The 12,018-nt window shown below is 42.2% G+C and overlaps 1 protein-coding gene across 1 annotated transcript; it reads left to right on the plus strand.

The window, feature by feature from the left end:
* The first annotated feature begins 62 nt into the window (after nt 1–62).
* On the plus strand, nt 63–11,546 carry LOC129823706 (sodium/potassium-transporting ATPase subunit beta-3-like). Its single transcript, XM_055882637.1, has 7 exons — nt 63–620; nt 3,309–3,437; nt 4,246–4,344; nt 4,813–5,006; nt 5,832–5,882; nt 7,633–7,719; nt 8,997–11,546. The coding sequence occupies exons 1-7, from the start codon at nt 503–505 to the stop codon at nt 9,162–9,164; spliced, it is 846 nt and encodes a 281-aa protein (XP_055738612.1). The 5' UTR covers nt 63–502; the 3' UTR covers nt 9,165–11,546.
* The last annotated feature ends 472 nt before the right edge of the window (nt 11,547–12,018 follow it).

Consider the following 12,018-nt stretch of genomic DNA (forward strand, 5'->3'; position numbering starts at 1 on the left):
TGTTCAGGTGTGCTAAACTATTTCAACCACAGGCAGAATCATATGAATAGCCTATTTAATGTATAGGAAGCATAGGTCTACTGTCTACATATCATTGGCATCATCATAATCTGTACAGTTTTCGTCTCATTTGTTAAGTACGCCATTCTCTCATTTTCTCAGGCAATGATAACTGGATAAATACCGCGTTATTCTAGCGTTTTTGTTAGTGTCTACAAATCTAGGCTACACTGTCCAAGCCGTTCTTCTATCGAGGCTCTTCTATTGTAACCGTACCCGTACCGCATTGAGTGGCGGAGCGAGGCTGACGCTAGTTGCAGAAAACGTCACAGATTTTTCGCTTTTTAATTTTTTTTTTTTTTAAACAGAGCAATCTTGCCTCACTCTGCCGCTGGACTCCATTCCAACCACTGATCCAATCACATCCCTGATTTCGCCTCATCCTATCGCCCGCTGTTCCTCATATTTTTAATAAGGAAAAATACATCCTCAAATTTCCACCATGGCAAGCAACGAAGTCAAATCGACGGCGAAAGAGGATGAGAATGCTGGAAACTGGAAAGATTCCATCTTCAACCCAAGGACCGGGGAGTTTTGCGGGCGCACAGCGAAGAGCTGGGGTAAGAAAACCTGGACCGGGTCTGAGTCATAGCCCACAGGCGAAAACCACATTTTTATGATTTATCATATTGCAGGCTATTCCGTTTTGATGTGCATGTTGTCACATATAGCCTAATAAAGGATAGTAATATTATATAATATCCACCTATGCATTCATGGTCTCAATCATCACAATCTATTTATGTCTAGTTGGTTTTGTATGTGTGTGTGTGTGTGTGTGTGTGTGTGTGTGTGTGTGTGTGTGTGTGTGTGTGTGTGTGTGTGTGTGTGTGTGTGTGTGTGACAGCTTGTCCATTTCAGCTCTGATTAGCTCAAGACAGATAAATGAGACTAGCCCACCTGTGTGAATAATAATTAGAGACCAATACTCAGTGTATTTCCAATAGAGACCACAAGTAGCCATTTAGGCTACGACTGAAATATGAGATAGAAGATGGGTCTACGTAGTGTAGGCGTTGGTAAAAAAAAAAAAGTAAATAATAATAATTAGTATGATAAACTATAAGCAAATGATATTCATTCTTAAGATCATAAATTAAATGATTGCTCCCTTCTCAGAACAATGTTATCAGAAATCAGAAATAACTGCTCTGTAGTGTACATCAGTGTAGTGTACATCAATGTGTGTGTGTGTGTGTGTGTGTGTGTGTGTGTGTGTGTGTGTGTGTGTGTGTGTGTGTGTGTGTGTGTGTGTGTGTGTGTGTGTGTGTGCCTGTGAATTCCCTGGAACAGACCAGTTTATGACTATCTAACACCCAGCTAGCATGATTGTGCGAAGCCCTTCACTTGTGTTACAGATGAGATACACTACCGACACACAAAGAACATATGGAAATAAAATGTAGATTTCTCATTTCTGGAATTTATATCTCCTCAATTTTAAAAGCAGTAGTCTATGGTGTCTTTGAAGATGGTGAGCCGAACTTGCTCTATCTGTGGTAGCTAGCAGCTAGTATTGACCCTGTGCAGTGCTGTGGGATGCTCCTCTCTCACGCTGTCAGAACTCCTCCTCCCACTGCTACGGCAGCATGGCCGCCGACATTAGCATACTTGTCAAGGTCAAATGGCTTTCCCTGCCGGTGCATGATGGGAATGTATCGGAGGAGAGTGGAAGAGAGTAGGGAGAGGGTTTTTCAGTGGCTGGATGGGGGGGGGGGGGGGGGGGGGGGGGACTGTGTAGACTGTAGACCTAGTGTGATGACCAACCTGACTGTGTAGACTGTAGACCTAGTGTGATGACCAACCTGACTGTGTAGAATGTAGACCTAGTGTGATGACCAACCTGACTGTGTAGACTGTAGACCTAGTGTGGTGAACAACCTGACTGTCTGTTTGCATGGTAGGTCTAGGTGAATGTTAAAGCCCACCTCGTTCAATGGAATGCTTACACTTGATATAATATTATATCGGCTCTGCAATAAACATTCATATACATGAATAGACATTACAAATAGAAAATTTCTGCAGGGTTTGAATGATCTATTCATTATTGTGGATGGGCTGGATCGATATGTATTTGTAATGCGGCATTCACCTCATGGGAGAGTGATCGGAAGAACGACTTGTCTACTTCGGAGGAACGACTTGGAGCGTTCACGTGCTAGGAGCTCGGGAGGGAAGGCAAGAACCATTCTGACCGTTGACAGCCGAAATCGCGGCCATGTTTGTTGCCATTTTTCAGTGGTGCCTGATGTCAAAGTTCATCATGTGGGATAGACCGGGGTCCAGAGATCATACCCCCGTTTCCTAGTCGTAACTATGAGTTGGAGGGGCGTTCATGTGTATTAGCCCCAGTAGGAAGGGCATATTTCTGAGTTCCTGACATGACGTGAACACAGCATAAAGCTTATGCGGGTTCCCAGTTCCCAGCACCCTTTGGCAGCCCTGTCATTTGATAAGGGTTCAGACTTGGACCTGTCAATCAAATTGCTAGACTGTTCTGTCATCTTTGATTATACTGACTATCATCGTAAGAAAACAAAATGCATACCTTTGCACAACATAATGTTCAGGCTTGAAATTGTTCCTCATCTATCCTTGCTTACTTATCCAGTTCTTTACATGGAAAGCTGTGCTCATTGAAATTACTCATGTTTACTTGAATGAATGATGTAAAACACATTACTAAGGATGGATGATGTAAAACACATTACTAAGGATGGATGATGTAAAACACATTACTAAGGATGGATGATGTAAAACACATTAATAAGGATGGATGATGTTAAACACATTACTAAGGATGGATGATGTAAAACACATTACTAAGGATGGATGATGTTAAACACATTACTAAGGATGGATGATGTAAAACACATTACTAAGGATGGATGATGTAAAACACATTAATAAGCCAATAGGCCAGAGGCAGTTCACCAAACGACCCTAGTATGATCAGATTTTTGTAGACCTAGATTTTTAGCTCTGAGGGATAACACAGTCTGGAGTCATGCTAATCTCTCTCTCTCTCGCTCTCTCTCTCTCTCTCTCTCTCTCTCTCTCTCTCTCTCTCTCTCTCTCTCTCTCTCTCTCTCTCTCTCTCTCTCTCTCTCTCTCTCTCTCTCCTTCTGTCTGTCTGTCTGTCTGTCTGTCTGTCTGTCTGTCTGTCTGTCTGTCTGTCTGTCTGTTTCTCTCTCTCTCTGTGTGTCTCTCTCTGTCTCTGTCTGTCTCTGTCTCTCTCTCCCTAGGCCTCATCCTCCTGTTCTACCTGGTGTTCTATGCATTCCTGGCTGGGATGTTCGTCCTCACCATTTGGGTCATGCTGCTGACGCTAGATGACTATGTGCCAAAGTACCGCGACCGGGTGCCACACCCAGGTAAGTAGCACCACAGGTAGATGATTTATTCAATCAACCAATAAATCAATCAATCAACCAACCAATCAAACAATAAATCAATCAATCAACCAACCAACCAATAAATCTAATCACCAATCAATCAGTCAATCAATCATTAAATTGATCAGATTGGAAGATGATTGATTATTGGGAGATTATTAACGCACAGGGTCAATCTGAGGGAAAACGAATATCCAAGAAGTGTTGTATTTTGTTGATTTTGAGCCCAAATTCTGTCGGTTCAGGACAGGTAGTCAACTTTTTAAAACCTGAGAAACCTGTGGACTACTATTGGTCAATATTACCCAGTAGGCACTGTACTATACGGCTGCTGTTGAATAATGGGATTTCTGGTATGAACTGTCATGGTAATGGCCAAACTCTTTATACACTTTATTTAAAGGCTACCTATGCATATGTTATGAACGGGTTATGTATAGGTTATGAATGTGGTTTGTATGGGTAATGAATGTGTTATGTATGGGTTATGAATGTGTTATGAAGCCCTTATGTAGGTATATTTCAAATTAAGCGTTAAGTTTGAGTTTAGTTTGAGTTTGAGTTTATTTTATTTTTACAGGGACAGTGCACATTAATCAACGTTTCAGTAGAAGTGCCGGTTTTAGCCAGCCGGCTAATTTTCAACCGCAGTCCCTGGGTTCTTGGGTTCACCACACAACATTGGTGACCCTGATTTGTGTGTTAGTGGATTTAACTTTGTTTTCGCATGTCGTTTTGATGACCCTGAAGGAAGTGGTGATCTCATACTGTACCCTCTGACCCTTAGGGTTGGTCATCCGGCCAAAGCAATTGGACATGCTGTTTAACAGATCACAACCTCTCCAGTTCAGCACGTATGTCCAGACCTTAGAGTCTTACCTGCAACGTGAGTCTTTTATCTTGTCTCCTTGCAAAATCTGTGCCCCTTCTCTCTCTCTCGCTCTCTCTCTAACTCACCTTCTTTCTCTCTCTCTTTCTCTCTATCTCTCTATCTTTCTCTCTTTCTCTCTATCTCTCAAGTGTAAATGTTCTTTTCAATAAGAGATACAGAGAAACAATGTTGCCATGTAGTTCAGTGACACACAATTCAATCAAAGCATAGAGGGATGGTTAAAACTAGCATGAAATGATACGTTAACAATTACACATACAAAATATCAGCCTGGGGCGAGTTTCTCTTGTAGCCAATTTCTTATTTATCTCATCAACCCAGCTGCAGTAGAGGAACAAACATCAAAATGTTTGACTGTCACTCATCTGTGCATGAACGAACAAAATGTGTCAAATGAAGCACTTTGCCGTCTGGGTCGTCGACAGAAATGAAAACAAATCTGTCGTTATTGTCTTTTCTCAGAGTACAATGACACGGAGCAGGAGAGGAATGAGGCGTGCGCGGCGGGGGTCTACTTTGAGCAGGAGGGAGAGGTGGGCGAGCAGAGGAAGGCCTGTCAGTTCAAGAGGAGCTCTCTGAGCCGCTGCTCCGGCCTGTCCGACTCCACCTTCGGTTACGCTGAGGGGAGACCATGTGTCCTCCTCAAAATGAATAGGGTACCTCCTCCTTTTCCCTTCTTGTCTTTGGATACATGGTTGTGACCCTAATTATCTTGCCATTCCAAAGTGTGTACTTACACACTGTCATGGATTAAAGCAGTGGATTGGTGTAAATATTGGCTGGATGGAGTTTCTACCATTGTTCAATCCATGACGGGGAGTGTGCAAGTGCACATTTTGGGAAAATGGTAGAGAATTGGGACGAAGCCAAGACTCTTTCCTTGGTTGCATGTAATTGAAGTCAATACAGTTGGGTCCTAATGAGGTGCACATTGGATAAGTGCAGACCACAGGAGGTTGGTAGCACCTTAATTGGGGAGGACGGGCTCGTGGTAATGACTGGAGCGGAATCAGTGGAATGGTATCAAAAATATCAAACACATGGTTTCCATGGTTTCCATGTGTTTGATGCCATTCCATTCGTTCTGTTTCGGGCCATTATTATGGGCTGTCCTCCCCTCAGCAGCCTCCACTGGTGCAGACCCAATTAAATTCAGGGCAGTGCTGTGTAGTTCACCAGTCCCATTTTTCAGTGGACACATTCACAAGAGCCTCGAGCTATTGTACGTATCAGTAGATGACATGTTTTAGTAGGTGACATTAGCCCATAGTGGATTTCTTTCCATCTCCTCAATCTAGTTATTTTTATTTGCTTCTCTTTGTTGTCATTCTCTATTAGTGTGTTTTACAGTCTTATCCTTGTCTGTGTTTCTATATCATTGGATTACTCAGAGTAGACCACATAATAATGGTTTTAATGTGCCAATCGTCTTATCGCGGCTCTCTGATTGGTTGATTGGTTAATTGGTTTTCAATTCACAGATCATTGGGCTGAAGCCGCGAGGAGATCCCTATGTCAACTGCACGGCAAAGGTAAATGTCATCAGGAATTCACTATGTGTGTTTCTGAAGAACAATCTGGTTACATTTATAGCATTTGATGTTATTTATTGTTTATGTTGATATTTGTGTGTACTTTTTTTCCTGATTTGGTTGGATTTTTTTGTTTTTCTGCATGCTTCCAGTTGAAGCTTTAGGGTAAGCTTAGCGATGTGTAAGTGTGTAACTTCATCTGCTACGCTGTTACAACGTGGAAAGGACTTACAGGGTTGTTTTGTTATCTCGGTCTCTTTTCCATATTGTGGTCCTGTGTGATGCAGGATACCGGTTTTATTATAGGAACCTTATAGAACCTTTCAATGGCTACCCGGGCTATCTGCATTGTGTGCCCCCCCTCCCCCCCAACCCCTCTTTTACGCTGATGCTACTCTCTGTTTACCATATATGCATAGTCACTTTAACTATACATTCATGTACATACGACCTCAATTGGCCCGACCAACCAGTACCCCCGCACATTGGCTAACCGGGATATATGCATTGTGTCCCACCACCCGCCAACCCCTCTTTTTACGCTACTGCTACTCTCTGTTCATCATATATGCATAGTCACTTTAACCATATCTACATGTACATACTACCTCAATCAGCCTGACTAACCGGTGCCTGTATATAGCCTCGCTACTGTTATAGCCTCGCTACTGTTATAGCCACGCTACTGTATATAGCCACGCTACTGCATATAGCCTCGCTGCTCTTATTTTTCACTGTCTTTTTTACTGTTGTTTTTATTTCTTTACTTACCTATTGTTCACCTAATACCTTTTTTGCACTGTTGGTTAGAGCCTGTAAGTAAGCAGTTGTTGTATTTGGCGCACGTGATAAATAAACTTTGATTTGTTATAATCGAACCAGATAGAATGTTCCAGTGGCCATTGAGTGTGATCTCTCACAGACCACAGAAAGAACAGCTGTCCCTTAATGTAACAGCTATTGGCGTTACAGTACAGTGTATACAGCATAAGGAATATTTACAATTCTTAAATAATGTATTATTCTTACATACTCATATGGACTTGTGAAGATCTGAAAACATTGGATAGGTGTGAGCAATATGGCAAAAATTGCCTTATAGTAGAGGGCAAAGTGTAGCTTGTAGCTATTACCATAATACCTACTATATACACCTATCAGAGGAGGCCGTCTTCCTAACTCCTCCCACCAGGGGAGCTATTACCATAATACCTACTATATATACCTATCAGAGGAGGCCGTCTTCCTAACTCCTCCTACCAGTGGAGCTATTACCATAATACCTACTATATATATACCTAACTCCTCCCACCAGTGGAGCTATTACCATAATACATACTATATACACCTATCAGAGGAGGCCGTCTTCCTAACTCCTCCCACCAGTGGAGCTATTACCATAATACCTACTATATATACCTATCAGAGGAGGCCGTCTTCCTAACTCCTCCCACCAGTGGAACTATTACCATAATACCTACTATATATACCTAACTCCTCCCACCAGTGGAGCTATTACCATAATACCTACTATATATACCTAACTCCTCCCACCAGTGGAGCTATTACCATAATACCTACTATATACACCTATCAGAGGAGGCCGTCTTCCTAAAGCTCCTCCCACCAGCCTCCTCTGATAGCTCTCCAACCTTTTCAGATGGTCCTTAGCCTAACGGTCCGTTTGAATAGGATGGACATATTCTTGCTTTTGACTATTGTTCTTTCTCTTCCTCCTTTCCCCGTTCAGAGGGACAACCCCATACAGATGCAGTACTTCCCCAGTGAGGGACGCTTCGATAAAATGTATTTCCCTTACTACGGCAACAAACTTCATGTAAGTTTGGGTCAAAGGTCAATATTTTGTCCATTTCTGATTTCTTGTCATACTGGTTTGTTGGTGCTTGATGGGAAAGCATTATTGTACAATGATGCAAGAATCTGGAAGACTGTTGGATGGACGTGTGAGATATTCAACAGTCCATGTTGGTGAGATATTCAACAGTCCATGTTGGTGAGATATTCAACAGTCCATGTTGGTGAGATATTCAACAGTCCATGTTGGTGAGATATTCAACAGTCCATGTTGGTGAGATATTCAACAGTCCATGTTGGTGAGATATTCAACAGTCCATGTTGGTGAGATATTCAACAGTCCATGTTGGTGAGATATTCAACAGTCCATGTTGGTGAGATATTCAACAGTCCGTGTTGGTGAGATATTCAACAGTCCATGTTGGTGAGATATTCAACAGTCCATGTTGGTGAGATATTCAACAGTCCATGTTGGTGAGATATTCAACAGTCCATGTTGGTGAGATATTCAACAGTCCATGTTGGTGAGATATTCAACAGTCCATGTTGGTGAGATATTCAACAGTCCGTGTTGGTGAGATATTCAACAGTCCATGTTGGTGAGATATTCAACAGTCCGTGTTGGTGAGATATTCAACAGTCCGTGTTGGTGAGATATTCAACAGTCCGTGTTGATGAGATATTCAACAGTCCATGTTGGTGAGATATTCAACAGTCCATGTTGGTGAGATATTCAACAGTCCATGTTGGTGAGATATTCAACAGTCCATGTTGGTGAGATATTCAACAGTCCGTGTTGGTGAGATATTCAACAGTCCATGTTGGTGAGATATTCAACAGTCCATGTTGGTGAGATATTCAACTGTCCATGTTGATGAGATATTCAACAGTCCATGTTGGTGAGATATTCAACAGTCCATGTTGATGAGATATTCAACAGTCCATGTTGGTGAGATGTTCAACAGTCCGTGTTGGTGAGATATTCAACAGTCCGTGTTGGTGAGATATTCAACAGTCCATGTTGGTGAGATATTCAACAGTCCATGTTGGTGAGATATTCAACAGTCCGTGTTGGTGAGATATTCAACAGTCCGTGTTGGTGAGATATTCAACAGTCCATGTTGGTCAGTGAACTTCTTTTTTTGCTTCCACTCCTTTGTACTTATTTTCTTTCCTACACTATTCCACCCCCTATTTTCTCTCTCTCTCTCCCTTCTCCTTTCTCTCTATCTCTTTCTACTCCCACCCCCCTCCCCCCTCCCACCTCTCTTCTTCTCACCCTTTACTCTCTGTCTACAGGAGAGGTATGTGCAGCCCGTGGTTGCTGTTAAGCTGTTGCTGAACAAGGAGGACTACAACACGGAGCTGACCATTGAATGCCGGATTGAGGGATCCGACCTGCGCAACAACGACGACCGAGACAAGTTCCTGGGCCGCGTCACCTTCCGAGTCACAGTCAAAGAGTAGTGAGGAGGAGGCTAGTGTGGAGAAATGTGGTTCTTACTCCTCCCGGAAGATTCCTGGTAGAATATGATGGGCCTAATTCCAAACCAATCCCTCCACCCTCAGTCCATATACTAGGCGAGGGACATTCAAATCTGGTATTTTTCACATCACCTTGGTAGTTCATTGATTGGCCAGATAATCTACTCACCTGTTGTTACAGGTCAGTCTCTAGTTAGGCGGGATGGGGAAGGATTAAAACCAGCAGTTCTCTGAACCCTGAATCCCGGATTTGAATACCCTTCTCTTAGGCTCTTGTTGACTCCATCTTGTATTTCTGATAGGGTTGGATATGTGTAAGCATAGCAAGAGTGCTAGATGAAGCAATTATATCATAGCTGATGCATATCCATTCCTTTCAGATCTACAGTGCATCACACCCAAAAAGGGCCTAGGCTAGTGCCTACAAATGTAGGATCTTAATTTGATCAGTCTTTCGTTGCTGAGGATTTAGCAGGAAATGTAAACAAAGGCTTCTAAAGTTTGTCATTTCCACTTTGAAATTTCCGACTTGATTTGCCCTAACGAAAAATGTATCCAGCCGTACAAAAATTCCGTTAATTATAATCCACATAATAAGTCACATTTCCTGTTGCTACAGGATTATCTCCCTGCTATAGCAAACTGGCTCAAATTAAGATCCTACATCTGTGATGGTAGGGGGTGCGAGATCGGTGTGCGATTGAATCAAAGGATAGGGTAGTGATGTCATCAATTTTCAACTATCTCCTGGAAAAAGTGTTAATCGTGCCAAATTTAATGGAACATCTAGTTCCCTTGTTTACTTCTATGTTTACTCTAGTACAGGCCTGGGCAACTCCAGTCCTCGGGGGCCTGATTGGGGGTCACACTTTTTCCCCTGACTCCAATAATCACCTAATCATGATGTTCAGTTAAAAATGAAATTAGTTTAAATCAGGTGTGTTTGCTAGGGATGGGGGGAAAAGTGTGACATCAATCAGGACCGCGAGGACTGGAGTTGCCCAGGCCTGTACTAGAGTAAACAGTACGTATGACATAGCATGACATCATATTTGTCTTCTCTTTCATTATGTCATTCTAGCAGGAGTCTTTTCTTGACTCACCAACCTAACGGCCATCAGACCCTTCTATTAGTTCGCTTTTGTTGTCTGACCCGGTGCTCTAGTGTTGACCTCGGCTCAGATCTTATCTTCTATTCAGATGGTCTAGATTGGAGCTTAGATGTGGTAAACTGAACCTAGATCAGGGCTTAGTGCCAAGGGTTGGATCAATTGTCAGGAGTTAGCCTCAATCAGTATTTAACCATCAGTCATCTACTGTCAATAGAACCATGTTTAAAGTTGACCTTCTCATCTAGAAACAGAACAAATAATTATTCCTCAACATCGAGTCAACCCCAGTGAAACACTGTCAAACCCAGATGCCCTCTACAATTACATGTAATTTAGAATCCTTTTCCTCTTTGGACCACAATTTGAACCGCGTCATATTGTAATAGGGAACTGTAGATAGGTGTGTGTGTGTGGTGTGGTCTTACCACAACCCAGTGGTGTGCCGTCTGTCCGGCTGCATGTCTGTGTGTCTGTTTACTCTACCCCTTACCTCACCACTGTAATAGCCAATGTGGATGAGGTGAGTTATCCTCCCTCCCATATAGACACACACACACACACACACACACACACACACACACACACACACACACACACACACACACACACACACACACACACACACACACACACACACACACACACACACACACACACACACACACACACACACACACACACACACACAAGCGATTGGAGACCTGCGAGGAAACGCTGTGTAAATGCAATCCATTGTATCTATGTACTGTATATGCCTATCTTTGGGTGGAAAGCGTGTCTGTTTGTCTCTTACTCTCAAGTCTATCCCTCCCTCTGTCTTTCTCAATGTATATATTTAATGGAGTCACACAGTATTTTTTTTCTGTCACAGAACACAATGTCTAAGCACTGTAAAGAAGAAACTATATAAACAAAGATTTACAGGACATGGATCATATTCAAAGCTATGTTACGGTCTAAAATGGAATCCTGAAGGAACAACTTGTTATCATCTGCATGATGCCGCAACAATTGTGGATTAAAAGGTGATTTTGGAGAAGAAAAAAAAATGGTGTCTTATCTCTTATGTGTCGTTATGTAATGATTGTCAAGGTTACACAGAACTCAAACCAGCTCCGCGCATGCGGTGTAGTCAGCCTGCCCGTCATAATGACCACAAGTAGCTTGTGGTATTCTACCTTTGCCACAAGAGGGCAGCAACATTAAGGCAGACAGATCCGTTGAATAAAGGGTCATTCTTGCCTTGCTTTAATGACGTCTTCCAGTAATTAATTCACTTTTCCTGTTGAAAAGCGATATCCCAAGTATAAATACAGTAACGTACATACGCACACTAAAAGGCAGCAGCTAATGCTGATCCATAATAAACACAAATACAAAAAGGTAAAAAACATTACATTTTTAGCAAAAAGGTTGTTTTTTAGAAACTGCAAACTTCAATAGGACATTCAAGGAGTTGTCAGATGTGATGTCATCAGCCTCCTCATTGCTCGAGGAACAATAGAGAACAAAAGAGGAAAGGCCCCTCCACTTGTGATGTCATGAGGATACCTGGGATACCTATTGAGATGTACCTTTTGTTAATAAGTACATCAGGTGTTCAATGAGGTAAAAAGGAGAATACATTTTTTATTTAACCTTTATTTATCTATTTATCAGTTAAGAACAAATTCTTATTTACAATGACGGCCTACCTTTGGGATGGTGCTATCCAATAGTGATAT

This window comes from Salvelinus fontinalis, chromosome 26, assembly GCF_029448725.1.
Source record: "Salvelinus fontinalis isolate EN_2023a chromosome 26, ASM2944872v1, whole genome shotgun sequence".
Classification (NCBI taxonomy): domain Eukaryota; kingdom Metazoa; phylum Chordata; class Actinopteri; order Salmoniformes; family Salmonidae; genus Salvelinus; species Salvelinus fontinalis.

What these genes read in the sequence shown, in the direction of transcription:
- LOC129823706 (XM_055882637.1), top strand. Translation starts at nt 503, where the DNA reads ATGGCAAGCAACGAAGTCAAATCGACGGCGAAAGAGGATGAGAATGCT. An exon ending in GCGCACAGCGAAGAGCTGGG is followed by an intron (nt 621 to 3,308) that starts GTAAGAAAACCT and finishes CTCTCTCCCTAG; the next exon opens with GCCTCATCCTCCTGTTCTAC. An exon ending in TCCTCCTCAAAATGAATAGG is followed by an intron (nt 5,007 to 5,831) that starts GTACCTCCTCCT and finishes TTCAATTCACAG; the next exon opens with ATCATTGGGCTGAAGCCGCG.